The sequence below is a fragment of the Fukomys damarensis genome, unplaced genomic scaffold, assembly GCF_012274545.1.
Source record: "Fukomys damarensis isolate Sample0158 unplaced genomic scaffold, DMR_v1.0_HiC HiC_scaffold_5, whole genome shotgun sequence".
NCBI classification, from domain to species: domain Eukaryota; kingdom Metazoa; phylum Chordata; class Mammalia; order Rodentia; family Bathyergidae; genus Fukomys; species Fukomys damarensis.
In genome coordinates, this window is record NW_022900917.1 from 16,351,523 (window position 1) to 16,375,954 (window position 24,432).

The 24,432-nt window shown below is 32.9% G+C and overlaps 1 protein-coding gene across 4 annotated transcripts in view; it reads right to left on the reverse strand.

Annotated features, from left to right (window-relative positions):
• Window positions 1–24,432, reverse strand: part of Vps13b (vacuolar protein sorting 13 homolog B) — a 675,222-nt gene that overhangs the window by 636,325 nt on the left and 14,465 nt on the right. For all 4 annotated transcript variants that reach the window (XM_033759979.1, XM_010619560.3, XM_010619559.3 and 1 more), the window contains exons 4-5: window positions 10,835–10,955; window positions 3,839–4,006 (exon numbers count right to left, since the gene is read on the reverse strand). In XM_033759979.1, the coding sequence (XP_033615870.1) occupies window positions 3,839–4,006; window positions 10,835–10,955 (289 nt within the window). The remainder of the gene's footprint in view (window positions 1–3,838; window positions 4,007–10,834; window positions 10,956–24,432) is intronic.

The following is a 24,432-nucleotide window of genomic DNA, read 5'->3' on the forward strand; positions in this document are numbered from 1 at the left end:
TAAAACTTATATGCATGTACACAAATTAAGATATTATAATGAATAGACAAAATGAAACCAATCATTTAAAACCCTCTTGGTTTCCTCTATTTATAACAAAAATTAACATTTGCTAAACTACTCTTACACAGATACTATATTAAGACTTTTACATCCCTTATCTGACAACATTTATACAGCCTTGTTAAAAAGATGTAAAACTTAGGCATGATAAGGGTAAATAGTTTGTCTAATTCAAACTCTAGCCATCTAACTGCAGAGTATATAAGAATGTAGTCATATTTCAAGGTTATTTTAGAAATTATTGGGGCGGGGATTTAGCTCAGTGGTTCCGCCAAGTGACTTGCAAGTATCCAAGTTTGATCCCCGGTACCAAAACAAAAAAGTAATTAAATAGAAATTATTATTTCAATGGAAATTATTAAGCTTTAAAATATAGTAAGAATTATCTTTTTTGAAACATAAAACAAACTCTAGTTATAGTACTTAAGATAGATGATATGCTACAATTTAATTGTAAGATGAGAAAATAATGATGTATACAAGTACTCTAGAAAATGAAAGGGCATTGTCTTGAAAATGTGAATATTTGTATAACTTCCAACTAACAAACCTACTCTTAAGTATATACTCTAAAGAAACATTTATGCACTGAGGATATAGCTCAGTGGTAGAGTGTTTGCCTAGCATGTGCAAGGCCCCAGGTTCGATCCTAAGTACCACCACCAAAAAAAAAAAAAAATCACATTCATCACAAGATATGTACAAAAAGATTCATAACAGCACTATTTATAACAGCAAAAATCTTGAAACAATTCAAATGTCCATCATCAAACACACACACACACACGGACACACACACGGACACACACACACACGGACAGGGACACAGACACAGTTTGGCATGTTTAAATAGTAAAAAAATTTCTTCACTGGAAATAAATGATCTACAACTTTTTGCGACAATATAACAAAATATACATGTACCAAATACCATGACAAATGTACTGCAAACATGTAAGCATAAAAATCTGAAAAAATATGATGAAATACAAAAAACAGCACTGAAAACAAAAAACCTCAAGGCAACATCTAAAATATTTTTACAAAGCTCAGAAATACATGTAACCAAGTGAAACATTTACATATATATAAAAACATGATTATAAAAGCGATAAACTTTACCACAGTAAAATTCACATAAAATTAACCAACTTAAAACATATAATAGAATCCTATTTAATACATTCATAGAACTTTCATTTCAAAAATAAAAAATCTGGGGCTGGGGATTTAGCTCAGTGGTTCCACCGCCTGCTTCTCAAGTACAAGGTCCAAAGTTCAATCCCTGATACTAAATAAAGAAATAAATAAAATTTTTAAAAATTAAAAATCTGTACACTTTATTTATATATCACTTCTCCAATCCTTTCAGTTTCCCCCATCCGATTTACTTTCTGTCTGTATACAATTGTCTATTCTCAACAATTCAGAGTGGAAGAAAAATATGTGGGCTTCTGTTTCTGACTTCTTTCACTCAACATATTTTCAAGGGTCTTCTACATTGTAGCATGTAGTAGTACTTCACTCTTTTTCCATTGCAGAAATTTTTTATGCAAGTGAATAAAATTAAAGTCAGTGGTTAACTCTAGGAGGAAGAAAAGGATTGAATAGGAAAAAAATATTGGTTGGGGTAAACTACTGTTAATATTCCAGTTATTCAGATAGGCAGTCCTCATTATATCTTATAACTAATACATGTTACATGAATTCCTTTGTAAGGGAAATAATGTCTACCTCAGACTGTTAAACAAAATAATATAAAAGACATAAAACCTGGGCTGGAAGTTGGCAAGCCCTCAGTACATGGATGACACTATTTTACTGGCTTCATCAGTTTCATCATAATGAGATTTCACAGATTATCAATTTAATTCTCACATATTCATTGGGATTTTAACAGTAGTGATAATTCACATTTTACAAATGACCCATCCAAGGCTGCACTAGGGTAACTGAGGGAAGATTCAAGTCAAAATTCTCCAGCTGTTTATCTAAGACTCTTTTTCACTGGAATAATTTCCCAAACTAATATTTGTATTATTTCTATATTAAAACTAAAAGTGAAATGGCCTCACCTGAAATGTCGATTCATTTATTCAATTCTACATTATCAAGTTTACTCCATAGCATATACTTCTGCCTTTTTCATCAAATATTTATCTCCACAGAGGATTAAAAAGGATGCTTTAATAATGTGTCATAAACAACGTTTAAGCCTCTGCATATACTCTTATGTATGCCTCACAACAAAGCTCCAAGATCTGAATCAACATCCATTTGCAAAATATGAAGACTGAAACTTGGAAAGCACAAAAATGAAATTATTCCAAGCCAGGCACTGTGTGGTGCACACCTGTAATCCCAGCACTCAGGAAGCTGAGGCAGGACAATAGCTGAGAGTCCAAAGCCAGCCTGAACTACATAGTGAGACCCTGCCAGAAAGAAAGAAGAGAGGGAGAGAGGGAGAGAGGAGAACTGTATTCCAGTTCTGCTAGTTTCTAGTTGAACACTTTAAGTTAAATAGTATTAAGATTAATTTTTACTTTGTATTAACCCTTTAACTAGGACTTAATATGAGAAAATACATGTCAGCAGAAGTAGAAAAAAAATGTAAATAATATTAACAACTTATTTTCTAGCGCTGACTGGTGACTTACACTAGTCTTTTCATTGTATTAGCTGACTTAATAAAATTAATCCATACACAAGGTCCCACTTTGTACCTGATTTACAAATAAGGAAACAGAAAGGAGAGGTAAATTCATCCAAGGTCATATAACTTCTAAGAAGGACAGCAGAACTGTAACTCAATTACTGATAGTACCTTGAACAAATATATACACCACAGCAAGTCACATGCAGAAGGCTCTCATAGTAATCTTTTACTTTATTTTCCAAAAATTCATTCCTTACCCTTTGAGTAAATGTATCAACAAATATTATAGCCTATTTAGTCTCTCCTCACAAAATGAAACAGTATCTACCTCCTTTATAGCTATATTTTCATTGTTATCACAGTGCTTAGCATACAGAACTATAACTAAAATAGTACCAAATTAGTTATTAAAAATTACTGTATTATTTAATGGTTCTTGTTGGTAAGCTGAAGAATGTAACAAGGTACATAATTAAGTTTCAGAATTACCAAAAATTCTACATGTGGTTTAGAATATATAGACTAGAACATGTATCAATCACAATTGTTACTACAGAGCTATGTAAAAGCAACATGCTCCCTTTCCCCCTAAATAATGCAAAGTAAATGTCATTTAATTTTTATTGATATAACTTATAATGCTGTAAAATATTATATGTCATATGTAAAACAAGCATGTGATAGTTAAGAAGGAAAATTAAGAATCTTCACAAAGGAGACCAAAACTGTGGGGTTTTGTTTTGTATTTTTGTAATACTGGGAAGTGAATCCAGGGCTTCTAAACTAACCTACATCCCCTGAACTTTCTTTATATTTTAATTTTAAGATAGTCTCACAAAATTGCTAAGTTTCCCTGGCTGGGCCCAAATTTGCAATTCTCCTGCCTCAGCTGTCCAGAGTGCTAGGATAACAAGCACGTACCACCATACCCAGTCTTAATCTAGGATTCTCCTAACCTCCCTATAATTATTTACTAAATATTTTACATGTGCATTTTTCCTACAACAGAGCATCAACCTTTTATTACATTACCAAAAAAACCAGATGACCTGCAAAACTGTTAAGAAATCAAGGCAATTATTTTATTTATGGAAGAATGTACACTATTTTCTTACTTACCAGAAATATCCATGAATGCACGATCCCATAATTCACTTACTGTATAGCACTCTGCAGAAGTGATGTTGACTGAAAGGACAATATCATCTTCAACATATTTCAGTATGAGATTGTTTATAACAATGTTTACATTATTTACAACTCGTCTAATCAGACTCTGCACATATCCTATAAAGTAAAACAAAAGTGTTCAATTAGCCACAAGTCTATAGGTAATTATTTCTTAAAATGCTGCTGAACTTTATGTGCAAGGTAGGCATAATTTAGCACACTCTGAAAAAAGGAAACTAAAATTTAGATAGGATTAAAGATTTGCCAAAGTAATATTATAAGTAGTAAATCCAGCCCAAAAACACTTTTACCCAAGTTTTATAATGAAGTATATATGTATTAAGAGAAACCACAAAGACTATATTTTTCAATAACATAATAGATCACATACAAGGATTACCCTACACTGAAAGTACTCCTGTTTTTGCCTATTTTATAAACATCTTTTAAATGCAGCAAGGTTACTATTGGTGAATATACAACATATTAGACGAGCCTGTTTAAATTTCTTTTTTCTTAACTAGCTAACATCATCATCATTTTCCTTTCACCATAAAAATATCCACAAGTTATAACTGATGGAAGATAGGATAAATGTAATCAAGCTAAAAAATCAACTATATTGACTTACTAGCATGTAATATTGAAACAAAAGTAGAACAGAATACATGAATGCTTTTCTTAGGTTTATGTTACTTCTGCCTTCTGGGTTTATGCATTGTATAAATGCATAGCTATCTTCTCTGTTAATCTATTAAGTCCTAAAAGGAAAATTTTCTATTCTTTGATATTCTTAAATTAAAATAACCATGTATCGGGGCCAGGGATTTAGCTCAGTGCTGCCACTGTCTGCCTCGCAAGTACAAGGTCCTGAGTTCAATCCCTGGTACCAAAAATAAAAAATACAAATAACCATGTATCAAATACTTTTGGTTACAAAGAAAGAGCATATGACACTGATTCATCTGACTTGGTCAATGGGAAGTTAAGTTCTAAAAATCAGAAACTCCATGGTTGACAACTTAGTTAAATGATTTAGAAACACCTTTGTCGAATTTTGACATAAAACTTTCTCATAAATTAGCAACTTAACTCCAAAGTTATGCAACATCCATGATAAAGACAACTTAAACAGTTAAAGAGAAAATAAGTTCGTTATAATGCTGAAGTTATTTCAAGGTTTAAGAATTTTTTCAATGTCTAAGAATAAGAAATATTGTCAATAAAATATACAATAATATACACACCACAGCAAGTCACATGCAGAAGGCTCTCACAATAACCTTTTACTTTATTTTAAATTTAAATTTAAAAAGCATTCATCAGACTTGATACCTAGTCAATAAAAAGGCAGTTACTTTAGAAGCCACAGAAAACAGCTCTGATTTGAGATATTCACTATACATATTATTACTTAAGATGGTCACAACAGTTACACACAACTAATTAAGAAGGGAAAAAAAATAAGTTATTCAAAAGGAAGACACAATATTATCATTTTGAGAAGATATCAGTATGTTTAGAGAATCCAAAAGAAGCAACTAAAAATCCAGATAGTGATCAACTAACAAAATACAAAAATTAGCTTTTCTACACAAAATGATAAAACAAAAATAAAATTAAAATGGTAATCCAATTAGCAATAAAATATATGAGCATTTTTTCATCTATTAAAGTTTCAAGGAAGTTTTTTTTTTTTTTTTTTTTTTGGTACCGGGGATCAAACTTGGGCCCTTGCGCTTGCAAGGCAGGCGGTGAAACCACTGAGCTAAATCCCCAGCCCTCAAGGAAATATTTTTAATAATAAAAAAACCCAGTACTCCACCAAAATTCAACATAGTAATTCTACCTATAACAAACACTTTTAAATTATTCATAAATTTTGATTGTGAAAATTAGTAAGAGTTTCTTCAAAAGAAATAAGCAGAGGTACTTGGAAAGATTTACCTCACAGTATATTTAAAGCATTTCACAAAACTAAAAAGGACAACCTAAATATCAAACAAAAATCCATTATATAAACTGTGGGTAATTACACAATGTTATTTTGATCACAACACTGATTAAAATAACATTGTAAAAAACATGTCCTGAAAACACATTAGTGGCATAACGTTAAATAGAAAACCCACATTATACAAGAAAGTATGTGCATGTATTGAAAGAAAAGGGTCTCTAAAGATTACACCAAAATGGAAGACTCCAATTCTAGGTAAAGTACCCTCTCTCACCCAGTGAAGTTAACCATAAAACCTGGACAGACATATGGAGCAACTACTTCAAGACTCTGAAAATAATATGCAAGAGGGGGAAAACAGGAGCAAAAAAAAAAAAAAAAAAAAAAAAGAGAGAGAGCTTACAAAGATGAAAAATAAGATGGTAGATTTCAATAAATGTTATATCTTAGGTATAAATGGCATCAATAATTAGTCTAATTGCATTGTGGTCGGACAGGATGGTTTATTTATATGTGATACTTTTAAATTTGTCAAGACTTCCTTTTTGACTAAGTTTCTGTCAATGTAAAATATTTAATGTGTGCATCAAAAGAATGTATACTGTGTTACATGCTGGGTGCTGACTCTGCTACACAGTTCTAAAACAATCTGCCCTCAATAAACAATATTTTGAAATTCATACTTAGTACAATGAAAAAGAGACTCTCCAATTAACACTTTTACTATAATAAATACAATATAAACTTCAGATAGCTTAAAGGACATTATCATAAAAACTAATTTGAAGCAGAATCTATTTTAAAATGGACTGACACGTTAATAAGTACATTTGTGCAACAGCGAAGAATGGCTACCCATTCATAAATTTTGGTTTCCCTTCCAAAATGAGATAAAATTTTATACATAGATAGATAGATAGATAGATAGATAGATAGAGATATCAATGGATGGATGGACAGATGGACAGACAGACAGACATCCTATGCAAATAGTTTCCCTCAATAAAATATGAGCAGAATATGCGTAACTGCAGCCTAGGAATATTATAAGTAGTAGGGAGGTCTTCTCCATTCCTTCTGAGCAAACTGAAAGCACCAGAATCCAAAAGTTAGCCTAGAAGAAACCAAAGACCTCAAATAAAAATATTTTGATAGGACACTATCTTTGGACTAATACATTAAAAAACATTTCCGTTAGGTTAAGCCACTGAAATTTAGCAGTAATTTGTCTACTACTTAACATTACCCTAACTTATAAAATTTGTCATTGTTGTTTTAAGAAAGTTCTATTAGAAAACTAAAATGCAGTCTTAAACAGTAAAAAGCTTTAAAATGTTTAACCAAACATAAAAAAATAAAAAATAAAAGATACAAGCCAGGTGTGGTGGCATGTGCCACGGTGCCAGGATTGGCATTTTTTAAATCATTTGCCAACAGGTTCTTCTCTGCTCTTCAACATTCCAGAAAAGAATGGCTTTAAATTCTTATACCCTCAAAGGCAAACAGAAAGGATGAACATTTCTGCTATCTCCTATAATATTCTGTCACTTTGGAGTCAGGTTCTTGAATAGATAATATATTACAATGTTTTAAATATTTTACCTGATATCTCTTCCAACTATTATTAAACTTCCTTCAAGAGCTTTTATCAGAAAACCAAGTCCTCAAAGCCCAGGATGGCAACCATTTAAATGCAAGCGGACACATGTGTGTCATACACACACAGTCTTTTTTTTTTTTTTTTTTTTTTTTTTCTTGGGGGGACCACATTTTTTTTTTTTTTTTTTTTTTTTTGGCACTGGGGATCAAACTCGGGTCTTTGTGCTTGCAAGGCAGGCACCAGAACCATTGAGCTAAATCTCCAGCCCTGTTCTTTATTTTATATTCAATATTTTCTGAAGAAAACTGAAAAATCTGAGTATATGACTACAATTTAATAATGTCTCACCAAATATTCCAAAATATCTGAATTTCAGTTTTCTCATTCACAAAATGTGGACTAGATCAGAGGCCTAAGTTAAGGTCTATTCACCTATTTTAATAAGTATGCAAATACCCTAAAGCAGTGATAGTGAACCTATGTCACACAGGGCTGTATGTTATCATTGAAAGCTCTAAAAGGTTTTCCATCACTGCCCTAAATAATATACTAATTTTGAATGTGCAAAGGCTGGTGGTGGTGTGGCTTAGTGGTAGAATGTTAGTTTAGCATACATGAAGCCCTCAGTTTGATTCTCAGCACCTTAGTGAATGAATGAATGAAATGTAGAGAACATAAGGAAAGCATAAATGAATAAATAAAGCATCATTAAACTATCTCTCTAAAACAGCATATTTTACAAGATTTACTAAAGCCACAATTCAAGACTTATTATTAGCAGTAAAGATACTGCACTATATTATTAACTTAAAGAAAATGTGTGTGCTTGCAATCAGATTCAAACTCTTTTGAACTTCCCAATAAAAAATATCACATCAGGGCCAGGGGGTTAGCTCACTGGTTCTGCCACCTGCCTCATGAGCTCAAGGTCCCGAGTTTCATTCCAGGTACCCCCCCCCAAAAAAAAATCACATCAAACCTCAGGACATTTCTTGAAATACTACTAACTTTTACTAAATGCCAATATGCTAGGTCGTCTTCCATTCTGATATATTTATAAGTATATATAAATTATATATATCCTGTGAGTCATATATATTTTATGTCTAAATTTGTTGATGGTGGTACTGAGACTGAACCCAGGGTTACATTCCTAGCCATTCCTTTCTCCCATTCTATGATATTCTTTTTTCTTTTCTATTCTATTCTGAGTCAAGCTCTCACTATGTTACTAAATTGCCCAGGCTGGGCCTGAATTTGTGATTATCCTAAAGTGCCAGGATTATAGGCATGCACTACCATGCCTGGCTATGCCATATTTTTTTTTTCAAATACTTGCCATGACCCACTAAATTACTTTAACAATACACTAATTAGTCAAGATCCATATTCTGAAAAAAGAGTGCTCTAGATAACATGAATAAATATTGCAAGGAGGATGTAAGATATTGACTTTTATTCTTTTCCTGTTAGAAAGACACCTATCCTTCAAAGAAGTAAAACGAATGTCTGACTACTGACAATACTAAAATTTTTCTCAAAAATCATCTCTGGCTACATATAAATGCTCAAATTCCAAAACTATAACCACAAACCCCAGAAGAAATAACCCTGCCCGAGAAAACTTTGAAAACAGGAATTTACCTTGCTAGGAAAGAACCTTAATATGACTCCCAGGCAGAATATGGTTGCCAGAAATAGGTCCTCAAATAACCATATGGGTTATCCTTTCAATAAAATACAGATGTTCCTTGTTTAATGACCTGTTTGACGAATGTTCAGACTTACAACCCATCCTTTTTTGTACAGTTCTGTACATCTTGTTAATAAAGCCCTGATGTCTTTTGTGCAGTACACCTTGTTTATATAGCACTGTAATTTTGTACTATACATTACTGTGCTGTAGTTTTATGTTCTGTTATACATGACAGCTCTGGACGTAAAAGTTGTGCAAATAAAAGGCCAAGTCATCAAGTTGGGGTTTCCTCTGACCATTTCTTTTTTCTGAATATTGTAATGTACATACTACATACAATTTCTCCTTTAGCAAACAATTCATGTAACTACCCAGCTGAGGGAATGGAATTTGGTTGTTAACTGAGGAATGTCTGTAATTTACCATTTATCCAATTGGACTCTCAAATTATCCCTTTTTTTCTTTTGTCAAAATTAAGTTTAGCTGCTCTGACTCCCAATAAATGGCCAACAGATTCCTTTAATTTTTTTGTGGGGGTGGGGAGTACTGGAGATCGAACTCAGGACCTTTTACTTGCGAGGCAAGTGCAGTGCCACTGAGCTAAATCCCCAGCCTGATTCATTTACCTCTTAAAGCAACTCCCTAACTACAATTTATATTAACATAACAGAGGATATGAGTGTTCCTGTTAGTTAAAGTAGAAAAGCACATGCTAAACCAAAAGCTACCTCAAGTAGTTTTAGTAGAACACAGTTCTGTTTTATGTCTCAAAAAATAAGATGCTCAGGCTGGGGATTTAGCTCAGCAGCACAGCACATGCCTGGCAAGCGCAAGGTCCCAAGTTCAATCCCTGGTACCAAAACAAACAGACAAACAAACAAAACTGGATGCTCTGTGTTGTATGTCACTAAAAACAGGCCAATTACCATGATACTGGTCTAAATTCTTATATAAGCTCTAGAGGGCCATCTAAAGTGTAGGGAATATATTGAGTACATTCAGGTTAGAAACTTTTTGTGACAACAAATTTAAACTTCTTTTAAAAGCATGTTACTTCTTAAAAGAAATAAAATACAAAGCAAGAGTCAACAATTAAATCTAAAACAGCAGAAAGCTTACAACACTTTGTCATGGAAAAACAAGTATATACCATTGTTCACCATACCTCACAAAAATGACTGAATAATTTTTTAAAAAAAATAAAAAGTGACTAATAACTCCTAACTGTAAAAGGGTAACATTCACTCCGGCCACAGACTGACATGCAGGGACCTTTTTTTTTTTCATTCATACTTACCATGGGACTACTTTTTTAGTAACTGTCCAAGGTAAATAAACACATCAAGAAATAAAAACAGAGATGATCTCTTCCACTTATACAATCTTATAATTTCACTTCCAGACACTCAGAACAATTCACTATCTTTTACCAACATACAAAAGAAAAAAAGTGATCATGAGTCTTTGTTGAGAAGGAGTGTAGGCAACTCAATTACTTGTCATAAAAAAAAAATTAAAATCTGAATGAAAGCCATCTGTCCTCACAAATGTTGGCTCTGGACCCTACGTGTTTTGAAACCATGTAGCAAATGGACATTTATATACTGCCTAACAGTATATATTCTACAAAGCACTAAAACAAGGATCAGTAACAACTGCAATCTGGGCGCTATCAACCTCATTAGAAGTTACCTGGTGGTAAATCAGGATCTGTAGGAGCAGCCTGCTGAATTCTCCGGGGTTTTAGTGATGACTTTGTGTTCTCAGTAGTACTACGATTAGTAGAATTAGAGCCACAGCTTTCATGATCATCCTATTGATATTATAAAGAAAGGAAAAAGAAACACATCAATCACATTAAAGACCCAGGATAAATATTGTGCAATATATGCAGTTTATGGATAATAAGATTACATAGACATAGACTTCTAGCTTTATTTTCTAGTCCTGAAAATCTACACAGTGTAACCAAATTTCATAATGTCCATTTTCAAACAGCATTTTAAAACTAATCAGTAGTTTAACTTATTCCTCTTAACTATGTCTTTTGCAAAAGAAACAATGGTTTAATGGAAGTTCTTAAAAATTTCCATCTCTAAGCACAAAATGAAAAAAGAAAGGTCTTAGTATTCCAAAGTGCTGTTCATATACTTAACTCCTCACTATTTAGAATCCAAGCTATCTTCTTAGTCAACTTTAAAGATTAATCTTAAACATCACTACTCTTCTGTATCCTACTGAACAGTCCTTACTGAATTATTATTCATATTAGAAATAAAGTTTAACTGTTTTCATATCACATAGAAACTTAAATTATACATATTTTAATGTATAATGTACCTCCTTACTTATAAAATTGAGCATTTTTTCCTGTTCTAATTCAATATTTACATAGTGTCCTTATGTTCTAGTCATTGAATTTAATTATTAATATAAATTAGGTATAATGCTTGTCTTAAAGGACTTCTGAATCTATCACATATATAATTAATTCTATGACTGCAGTTACGTTTTTACGTTTAAGTAACAGTAACACAAAGAGTTTTAAATTAAGCCTGTAAATCCAAGGTAGATATATTTTAGGTTAAGATTGGAAGCTAAAGGATGAATAAGAGGGAGAACCATAAGAAAAAGCAAAATAGTATAAATCTATGAAGCATATCTATCATAAGGAATGACGGTTGGTCAAATAAGGGAGAGTATACAAATGTTTAAAATGAAGAACAAGATCACAAGCTAAAGGTATGGATAGATTCAATAATAATATGGTACTAAGTATGACAAAGATACACTTAGTCCTCATTCTAGTTGAACCATTTCAGGATTTGGTAATCCTATCTATAAAGAAATGTAGTTCCAGGTAAAGGATAGGAGTAGAAGCAGTAAATAAGTAGCTCAATGAACAAATAATTTATTTCACTCAACCTTATGATCTCAAGGTACAGCTACTGTTCTACAAATGACTCGTTTATCCTTCTTTATGATAGAGTAGTACTCCATTGTGTGTAAATACTTTGTCTATTGATGGTTATATAGCCTGCTTCCAAGATATAATTATTACAAATTGTGCTGCTATAAACATGGGTTTGCATGTATCATTGTGATATGATTTTTTTAACTTTCCCAAATATTAATAAAGAGCAAGAGACAAAATTCTCCTCAAATGAAAAGGGGATCAAGAGATGGAAGGAGAAAGAAGAGGAGGGAAAAGCAACAAAAAAATTAAGATGTATTATATACATGTACCAATTACCCACAAGGGATGTAATCATTATGTTCTGCAACTGTGTACTAATAATAAAAAATGAATGAAAAGTTATCAACAGACCTTAAAAACATAAACTGTTTCTTCAGAAGATAGGCGTTAGAAGGGAAAAAATCAGGTAGGGTAGTAAAACGATGTAAAGATAGATACCTGATAACTTCTTATTCTCTTTTTTAAAGATAAAAGCACATTTCAAACTGAAAGAAAGATGCAGAGTCAGACAGCAAAGATACCTATATAAAAGATAAATCATGTTGTGCTATACATCAGTTCTATAATCAATAATAACATTTTATAACTTGATGATCATTGTTTCTATTTCATGTATTTAAAGAAAAGTTTAAGAGCAAATAAAAAGAATAATCATTAAATTCACTGCTATAATAAGAAATTAGAAGCAAGTGAGAACCATGAGAAGACCTCCTTTAGAAAAAAGTAAGTCTTGGCCAGGTGTGGAGATACACACCTACAGTCCCAGCTCTTGCGAGGCTGAGGCAGAAGGATCTCTGCATGTTTGAGGCCAGCCTGGGATATAAAGTGATTTCAAGGCCAGCTTGAATTACAAAGCAAGACCATGTTCAAAAAGAATAACAATAATAATTCTTATTCAATATCACACTAAAAGAAATACACAATAATAAAAAGTAAAACTTTTAAAAGAACATGGCTTCAGATGCTAGTGATACTTTAGGGGGGAAATTGTCTGAAAGTTCATACCAGCAAAAAATAAAATATTTGTTAACAAAAAAACAAAATTTTTGCATGAACTTACATTTTTAAACTAATGCCAAGAATAACATCAGAGTATTCCATTCCACCAAGAGCTTCGCAATTCAATTTTTCATATGGCATGCTTTTTTATTTTGAGGGATGCTATAGTCTTTAAATACTGAAAGACTACTACTCTTAATTAAAACTAAATTACAATGTCCAGTTATACACTTCTGCACAATGTTAGCATTAAAAGCATACTATTAATTTCTGAAACATGTGGTTGCCTCAAAAGCCCAGAAGTAAAACATGTTCATTAAAGAGATGTGAAAAAGTTCCAAGTGAACTGCCAAAACTAGCATAATTATGAAAATATTTAACACTAAAACCATCTGAATTCACATACTGCATATAGGTTACAGTGATGTCATAATAAACATTACAGCCAAAATGCACAACTACTGCAGTCCAATAAATTTGATATACAAAAGATGACAAATACTTTAAGGTTAAAGAACGAACATGTTATTTTTATTTTTTAAAAGTTATTTGCAGCAAAATGGGTAGACTAAATATGAATTTCCAATGAGTTAAACACAGTTAATAAAGCTCCCCGACAAAGTATTGTCACTGTTCAAAAGGAAAGTAAACAAAATAACTTTAACTTAAACAAAATCTATAATACTGAAATTTTAGTATACTTAAAAAATGAGCATTAATCATGGTACTCAAAGGAATATAAAAGTTATTTGCAGCAAAATGGGTAGACTAAATATGAATTTCCAATGAGTTAAACACAGTTAATAAAGCTCCCCGACAAAGTATTGTCACTGTTCAAAAGGAAAGTAAACAAAATAACTTTAACTTAAACAAAATCTATAATACTGAAATTTTAGTATACTTAAAAAATGAGCATTAATCATGGTACTCAAAGGAATATATATATACATACATGTTATATTTGAAAATAATATATTACAATATTGTGATATTTTAATATTGTAATAGGTTATATTTTGAAATTTTGAATTTGTTTTCATTTCAACTACATTTTAATTTTATCAATTACAAGTGAGCTTTCATTCAAATCTTGCTCCAATCAAATTAAGTAAAAATAAGGCAAAATAAGAACTATGAATAGAAATATTTACTATTAAAACGAATTGTCTCCAAGAGTTTTGAGTGAATCGTGCTTTCAACCAGTAGGCATCACTTTGGTCTATCACACATTTTTACTTTGTTGAAATCCCACAATTACTAATAAAAGAAACTGTTCTCAAAAATACTAGCTAAAATATTTTGAGATAATTTTTACCCCAAACACATTATGGTTATCTTTCTAATTTAGATTTCAATTTTTCCAAAATTTTGGGTAAGTATATTTCATAGTAAAAGAATGTTTTCTCCTGAGAACCACATAGCTATTTCTTTTTTTTTTCTTTTTTTTCTTTTTTTTTTGGTATCAGCAATTGAACTTGGGTCCTTGCACTTGCATAGCTATTTCTGAAAATACTGCCCTTTGCCAGTCAAGAAACAAGGAAGAATGTCATTTCTTAGGGCTGGGGATTTAGCTCAGTGGTTCTGCTGCCTGCCTCGCAAGCCCAAGCTCAAGGGCCCAAGTTTGATCCCCAGTACCAAAAAAAAAAAAAAGAATGTCATTTTTTTCAAAAGTTTCTAACAGAAAAAAGTTCCTAATAAAAGGAAAATATGGCAACCACTATTCAAATGGATCCATTACTTTCATTCTGACAGATCTTGACTGAATGTTGCATTCCCCTTAGCTTTTATGGGACTAGTCATTCAAAACTTGAAAACTATCAACTACCAGATTCACAAGAATGTAAAGAAATTAAGGGGAAAAACTTGAATAACTCACACCAAGTCCTTATCTAAAATCAGATAAATATGATACTAAAAAAGCAGAAGGAAAACTGAGTGGTGTGAGTTAAGAGGTAATGGGCTTTTGGTCTTCAGCCTCATGGCCGCAAACTTGGCAAGCACAAAAGGAATAAAGATCACTTAGCAGCTCCAGTCAGAAAAAGTCTACTGAAACATTAAAAAAGACTTGGGAACACAGTGCTATAAGGCTCTTATGAACATCTACTTCTATCCTGTCCAGTAGGAAGTACTGCAGCAACTGTCAGATACAATAATGAATCTTTAAGAGTAACAATGAACTTCAAAAAGCCAGAAAACCAAATTAACCAACCAACTCAAAGGTACACCTGGAGAATAAAGAGAGAGCTAGAGAAAACATATCTGCTTTCACTCACCTCTATACACTGAGAAGTATATTAATAATTTAATTTAGGTAACTGCTGTAGTTTGAAGGTATTCCCTAAAAGTTTATCATTGAAAATTTAATCCCCAAATTCATATGTTGATAGCATTTGAATGTGAGGCCTTTGGAAGGTCATGAAGATTAGATGAGGTCATGAAGGTGAGGCTTCTGTTGTCGCAGGAAAGACCTGAGCTAACATACTTGCTTTGTTATGTGGCAGTCTACCCTGCTATGATGCAGCAAGAAAGCCCTTAGTAGATATAAATCAAAGCACATTATATGCATGAATGAGGTGTGATTTTTGAAATACAGTGAATATTTAAATTTTTTAAATTTATTACACGGAAAGATCCATTTGCATTAAATCCCCTCAAATTACTCCCCCTCACTTTGAACACATTTATTTCATCATTCTTGCCACTTTCTGAAGCAGTTCTAGAAATCCTCTTTGATGAATGTCTTTAGTTATGCTGTTGTGGCTGCCTCAATGCTCTGAATCAATTCAAAACATTTATTTTTCATGGTCATTGTGATTTTGAGGAAGAGTCAGAAGTCACATGATACCAGATTTGGTGAATAATGTTTTTATGAGCCTGCCCTTCCATTGGTTAACAGTCACCAACAACATGAGTGTGTACTTTTTATTACACACTCATGAAAGAGGACTTCCAGAACTGCTTCAGGAAGTAGCAATAAAGGTTGGTTAAGTGTGTTCAAGAAAGGGAATATGTTGAGTGGGATTAATGGCAATGTGTCTTTTACTATAATACATTTTTTATTTAAACATTTATGATGTATTTTGTTCACACCTTGTATGAAAGTATAATGATGAAATCCATTACTTTGTACAATCAATATGCACTAATAATCTAACAAATAAAATTTTTAGAAAAGAAATAGAAGGTCACATGGTAAGCAGATGCTACTGTCATACTCTTGAATTTCCCAGCTTCAAAAAGGAGTCAAATAAATGTCTAATCTTTATAAAATATCCAGTCTCAGGTATTTTGCTATAGCAACAAAGAAATGAGTAAGATAATCATGTTTTTTTTTTAATTCCAAGCACACTTAAATAAAGGAGGAATGTATAGCAACACTCTCTGCTTCTTTGACTTTCACACCAAGGCTGAGGATAAAGGGTTAAAATTGTCAGGAAAGGGAAAAAGAGTGATCCTCCCTTACAGTCTTACTCTTGATCATCTATCTCTATAGGAGAGTGACTAATCTGAATGACCAAAGTTCAACATTCATCAGGCCAAATGCTGGGTTCGATGGTGCATGCCTATAATACCAGCACTGGGGAGGCTGAGGCAGTAGGATTATCTCAATGTTTAGGGCAGCCTGAGCTACACAGTGAATTCAAGCCCAGCCAAAACTACACAGTGAGCCCCTATTAAAAAAACAAAAATCAGGCCACATTTTTATAATGAAGATCACTGTACTCATTGTAAATACTTCGGCATGGTTCCCTCTCTAAGATCGATGCTACTCAGTAACAGGACCAGAGCCATTTCCCCAGATGACTCAATCATTAGCCATCTCTATCCTGTCTTTTTACACACAAGCTAGCTGACATAAGATTATGCTGTAGCCTCAGAACAATAAAAACCATGCTGGTTAATAGCAATACATGTTTGGAAGAGTTTTTTCTTTATCGCTGCCTATGATATCCCTTTATTTCATACTGGTGGGTGTATATCAGATTCCCAATTCCCTCTCACCCTTTTTAAGCCACTGAAGTGTTTAGATCTACTCTTCAGTTTGGAAAGTGAAATAGAAAAAAATTCAGGAAAGATAGATTAAAAAGCATATTCATAGGCATTCTGACCTAAACCACATCTTATCATCTAATTTTTACCAGAATTTATAGGAGGGAATTGGATGCTTGAGCTGATTATTAAAACTGCACTTTTGGGCCAAGGATTAAGCTCATTGGTTCTGCCACCTGCCTTGCAAGTGCAAAGTTCCGAGTTCAATCCCTGGTACCAAAAAAATAAAAAACTGCACTTTCATTGTATATAATTCCCTTAGGCAAGTAATAAACCAAAGAAAAGTATATATTAGGAACTTTCAAAAAAATTAGTATAATAAGTGGTACTCTTACTTTTATCCACATTACTTTATTCAAAGCAATCTAAGAGCTAATCAGTGATTGTACATGTCACAAAGAAACAGCAGAAACAGGAGTTTCCTTCATTTAGCACTTGCATGTGCCAGACAGCAAATATTAGAAAACTAGGGTTTCTCTGAAAGAGAAAGATAATGATGAAGGAAAAAGAGATAAATAAAAAATATTTATTTATGACACTTCAAACATCACATACTGCTAACGACATTATATTCATATTTCTCATAATCTTTCCAATTAACTCTACGAAGACAATATCCCCATTTTGTAGATGAAGAAATAAAGCAGAGATTTAAAAAATGGCTCAAAACCACACTGCTATTAAATGGCACACTCTTTCCCCAAGAGAAAAGGCCAACTGAATAGTACAATACTGAATACCACATATTATAAGAAGGGAAAAATCATGGTGTGCTTGAGTAATCCGAAAAATATGCCAAAAAACATGAGGTTTGTAAAGGTAGTGTCCTGTAGGAAAGGAAAAAGGAAAGACTAAACAAGAGTATAAAGGAAGAAGCAATGTTTTACTGAAATGATACAGGGTAGCACAATTTAGGTAGAGATCAGAGAAACAGTGGTAAAACAGAAGCTAAGGTAAATAGTAGAGGGCCTTGAATATCAGCCAAGATATTTAAGCTTTATTTTAAAGGTACTTAATAAGTGATAGAGTAACAAGATCAAATACTTAATTCAGGAAAATTTAATTTTTGAAAGCAAAGATATCAACAATTTATTATAAGAGCTTAGAAATTAAATGCAGCAAAAAGTCATGATGTTTTTAATGTTACTACCTCAAAATCAGCATGTCTGAAAGAAAATATATAATTCTAGAACAGCTTCTACTCCTTTTCCCAGTACCCTTATTGAACATCCTCCAATCTTTTCGTCCTTTATGGCTTAATTCAATCAAAGACAATACCATCTTTTCAGTTTCCTAAGAAATTAGAAAATGATCTTACTTTCATATTTGCTTTAACCTTGCAAAATGCTGCTAATAACACTTGAAAATTTCAAGGTAGAAAAACAGATGCTTGGTTGTGAATTATATAGGATGACACTACTCTCTAAGTTCCATACTACCCAGAAAAGAAACAAAAGAATTGTTTTTAAAGTAATTTCTAAAGTAAAATTATGGGTTCAATTTTATATAGAGGGCATTTCCAGTGAAGGCTCATCATACTAGTAAGTATATCCACATGGGAAAAGTATCCTAGCAGAGATCGGAGATAAGATAAAGATTTGGCACTCATCTAAATAAAAGTGATATTTGAAACTTCTAGACTGCCAGTAAAAAGAAAGAAAAGGATTATGATAATATGGCAGTCTATAAAATGGAAAAATTGGGAGGAGGGAGACAAGCAAAGCTAGAAATAAAGAAACTATTTTCACTAACCTCAAAGCAGTGAGTCAAACTGAATATGACAAATGGCTCAAGACTAAAAAGCTGACAGAAGCAGGTAAGGAATAAGAGAATTCAAAATGGCTATTCAAGGCAGAAGACAGTTACCACACTCAACATTTGAAACTAATAATGAAGTGAAGCCCCAGTTCTTGGAAGCAGGTTGAAAAGAGATACTGTCAACTGCTGTCTAGAACTTAACCCAAAGCTGAACAAAAAAAAATATCATAGGGAAACAAACGTCAAAATAAACTAGTGTGATAAGCAAGTTTATGATGTACCCAGTAGTGTATCAATAATGCAGGATTCCTAAATTGCCAAGATAATAACTGGTTCTAGACAAGATAATAACTGGTTCTAGACTAGAGAAAACAGAAAGAACTGTAAAACTACTAGTCAAGGAAGGATGAGCAAAGGAAATGCCTTAAGAGTGAAGGTGGTAAAATACAGATAATGATCCTTCTATTCAAACTAATATAACAAGCCACTATTGTATTCAAAGAAAATTGCTGCTAAAAAAAAATCAACAAAGAAGTCAGTGAAATCAGTCTTCTATAACAGCTTTAAAAGTCTATTTATAATAAGGGTGTTTTGATCTTCATAGAGAGAAGTGAATGAATAATATCTATACACACAAACATACAACATAAAAAATTGCCACCCACCCTACATTATGATTTATTTTTAAAACGTAAGTTAAACAAACAATGGAACAGAAGATGTCCTGGAGGACCAGAAATGTAGCTCAGTGGCACAACACCTGCCAGGCAAGTAAGTACAGGTCCTGAGTTCAATTCCTGGTGCGAGAAAAAAAAAAAAAAAAGATATCCTGGAAACAGCCAGATATATATGGATACTCAGAGCAGGACAGAGGGAGTATTACAAATCAGTTTGGAAGACAATCCATTCAAATGGTAAAGGGAGAGCTAGTTAGCATATTCCTGTCTTAACTACACACAAAAACATATTCTGTGATTTAAAGTTGTAAATGAGAAAATTAAAGCTTTAAAACTAGTCAGAAACCATAGAGAAATATCACCATTGCCACATATCAATTGAAAATTTCCCAAGAAACAAAGAGCTAAAGTAAAAACTGAACAATTCAGCTTCACTAAAGTTAAAATAAGCTGTCCTATATGAGTTAAAGAAAGTTCAAAGATAGACCAAAGATTGAGAGAAAAAAAATCTGCAATACACCTAACATACAATAAAACTAGTTGTCTTGAATAAGACTCCTGCAAAAGGCAAACTATAAAAAGATTAATATAATTATACGGTATGTTATTTATATAGTTATACAGAACTTAATTATATAATTGTATGGCATTAGCAAAAGTAAACAAAGGCTCTGTGACAGCTAAGTGTGACTGCATCAACTTGATTGGCTTAGGAACCAACCAAGGGATAGGTGGAAAATACTTCTGGGCTTATCTGGATGGGTCATGGAGGAATGGCCTTGGATACTGTATCTGGTCCCTCACCCCTTTCTCTCTGACACTGTTCCCCTACTCTGCTTCCCAGCCACTACAAACTAAGCACCTTTGCTCCTCCGTCCCCTTCAGCCATGATGTTTCTGCTTGTAACCAACTGACTATGGACTGAATCCACTTAAAACATGAGTCAAATTAAATCTCTCCTTTAAATTGTGTGTGTCAGGTATTGTGTCCAACAATGGGAAAGTGACAAACACAGGCTAACTCACCGAGCAGGACACTGAGGACAGTGGCCCCAGTGCTTAATTTTCAAACACTGTCAATTTGCACCCTATAGTAATAGTAGCCAGCTGTGCATCTCAGAACCTTTCTCTGAGGGATAGAGGAAACAATCTATGTGTTTACCCACTTGATACAATGAACAGCAAGGTGTGTGCACATGTGCAAAGGTGCAAAACAAGATTTTTACATATGTTATGCTCCACCTAACTGGTTTTGCATGTTTACCCAAGCATCACAGAGCATGCAACAAACCCACACCACTCCAGAATTTGTTTTAAAAAGTTTTTTTTTGATGAAGTAGCCAAAATTAAGTACAATGGCACATGAGAAACCAAATCTGCAAGTTTTAGAGGTCAAAAGTGAATCATCAGATTATTCATGCATGGATGTTGAAGATGATCCATTATGGTAAAATACATGCTTTCAAGAGCTGTGTGGGTGTATGATGATGATAATGATGATGATGACAGTGACCATGTGAGCCAAAGATCCTGTGACAATGAAAGGGAATAAATGTTGACTGATACAAAGAGAATGCAGACCTGCTTGATTCAGATGATGAAGAAAATAGCAATGTGAGTACCTATTAGACTTGTTGAAATGTTGCAAAATGTCCAAGCAACCAAAAAAAATAGTCCAAAGTTAGAACTAGGTCTGAAAATTGTGAGGGTCTTAGCAAGAGGGAAACATATTAGACAGAATGCCAGCACCACCATTTGATGTTGGAAATTTTAACAGACAAAATGCTACAAGATGCTGTGAAATACAAAAAGGCTGAAATGTAAGTACAATGTTCTGTATACACCATATTCAAAAATGTTATTTATTATGACATCTCACTAGCTGAACTGAAAGCATTCATAGATCTGCTGTACTTAGCAGGGATTTGTGCATGCGTATGTGCATGCGTGTGTGTGTGTGTGTGTGTGTGTGTGTGTGTGTGTGTTTTGAGACAAGAGTCTTGTTTTGTAGTTCAGACTGGCCCTCACTATATAGCCCAGGTTGGCCTCAAACTCATGGTGATCCACCTGCCTCAGTCTTGCAAGTGCTGGAATTACAGGTATGCACCACCACACCCAGCTCTTAGCAGTGACTTCTCAATGTAATTGCAGGAATGTAAAAAATGTATGGAAAACCAGTGCGTCAAAAAATGGCATAAAAATGTATGCCCTTGTAGATGCAAGGATTTATTATGCTTTTGATTTAGACATTTATCCTGATGCTGCAAAGGGACTTACTGCTCCAATCTCCCAAACTAATAAGAATGTGACATTTGACAATTGATTTACCAGTTTCCAATTGATGTTACATTTGCTAAAAGAGCACAAGTTAACCCGTACAGGAACTGTACACAGGAACAAAGCAGAAATTCCAAATGAAAATATTGCAATTTCAAAACAAGAGAATTGTATAGTACAATCTTTGGATTTCAGAAAGATTTACACTGGCGTAGTACATGGCGAAGAAAAACAAATTGGTACTGCTGATGTCAACATTGCACTATGATGGAAATACTGATAGGGAAACCTTGACAAAACAAAAGCCTGAGATGAAACTTTCTACAACAAAATCAAAGATGGAGTAGGTGATGTTGATGAGACAGGAAAACAAAACATATGTGCTATTAATGTAAGCAATATTTGTGTATGGAACATGCAGCTGTCATGTGTGAAGAGTCTTGGGTATGATGTTGAAGTAAAGATTATTTCTGCGGTAGACTTTTGTTTTTATTTACATTGTAGTTCACATAGGTTTATCTGATGTTATCTTTTAGGTTTTGTAAGCAAGTAAATAGTTGATGTTAAAATGGTGATGTCTATTCTAAGCACTTATTATATATTTGATATTTTATATTCTTATATTTTATTTCTCTGCTACATGTAAGTGGTACAATATAGCAGGAAGCTCCTAAAAAAATAGGGAGAAGAAAAGTGACAAGACTGCAACATAGGAAAGGAAAGCTAAGCACATGTGCTGTCAGTGTAAGCAAGACATCTGTACAGAACATGCAGTTGTCATAAAGACTTCTTTGGATGTGACGATTGAAGCAAAGCTTATTTCTATCATAGAGTTCTACTGGTATTTTCACTGTAATTCATATAGGAATTTATTTCTGATGTTCTTTCAGGTTCTGTAAGTAAATACAAAGCTGATGCAAAAATGCTGATGCCTATTCTAGACAAACAATACATATAAAGAATTTAACACTGCATTTTATTTGTATTTTAGAAACTACTGACAAAACAGATTAGTGAGATGTCAAGTATGTCCTACAAAAAGGCCAGAAGCAAAACACATGTACTGTCAGTGTAAGCAATACATGTGTATGGAACATGCTGTTGTCATGTGTGCAGACTGGCTTAGGTGTGATAATTGAAATGAAGAATTTTTTTTGTAAAGAGCTATTAGTATTTTCACTGTAGTTCATATAAGAATTTCTATGTTGTTCTTTTTCAGACTTTGTACACCAAAGAAGTCAAAGTTGAAAGCTTTGATGCTTTTTTATAAATATTCAATAAATATTAAAAATTCAACTTTTATTTTTGTGATTTTTTCCTCTTAAGTACACATTAATATAATAAAACTCATAAAATTAAAATTAATAATTCCTCAATAGAAATATTATAAAGAACCAGGGATTTAGCTCAGTGGTTCTGCTGCCTTCCTCACAAGTGCAAGGTCCCAAGTTTGATCCTCGGTACCAAAAAAAAAAAAAAAGAAACAACTCATTTCCCCTTTCTGTCTCTCTTATACTTGCTTTCTCTCAATAAATGTTTCCTACTCTTAAAAATTAAAAAAAAAAGAAATTCTAAAGAATAAACATTGAATCTTATATATCCACATTTATGTGCCTTTATGACAAAATTAGTGTTAAGCTTCGCAGGTTAAAAGGCAATTAAGTAAAAGGAAGATCACTTGCTATTACAGTAAGATATCATTTCATAACCATTTTGCAAAATTTAAGTATTAACCAAGTATTGATTTAGTTACAGAAAAACAGAAACTATTTTATGTTGTCTGTGGGAAAGTAACCTAAAGAATAATTTTAAAGTGACAAACCTAATGTACATCCACTTCAATTCAAATAATACTCTAAGACCTATGCAAAAGGTGACATGAAAAGGAGTATTTATAGAAGGCTCACTATTCAATATTCATTTAATGATTTACTAAATAAAAGTTAAAATGAATGGAGTAACAAATCAACATGCATAAATCAACATGAACAGCCATGTTTTATCATGGACAAAAGTAAAAAACTGAGTGAAAATAAAGCATGCTGTATTTTGTTTTGGTTTGGTTTGGTTTTGGTTTTTTGTTTTGTTTTGGTACTGGGGATCAAACTCAGGACCTTGCGCTTGTAAGGCAGGCACAGAACCACTGAGCTAAATCCCCAGCCCTAAGCATGCTGTAAAATGCTAGACATACATTATTTTTCCATCAAGTTGAAGTTTAAGATGATGCAAAAAATATATATACACATTATATATAAATATTATATATACATATATAGATATATATCTTATGACTATAAATACTTTTAAGGTAGAAAAACATACAAAGAAATGACAGGCATCAATCTTAGAATACCAATTACTTCCAGGGAAGAAGAAAGATTGTGAGATTTTCATAGTAAACTTCAAGTATATTTATAAAGACCTGAGATTAAAAAATACCCTAGGTAGGCCGGGGATTTAGCTCAGTGGCACTGTATCTGCCTTGCAAGTGCAAGGTTCTGAGTTTGATCCCTGGTACCAAAAAAAAAAAAAAAAAAAAAAAAAAAAAAAAAA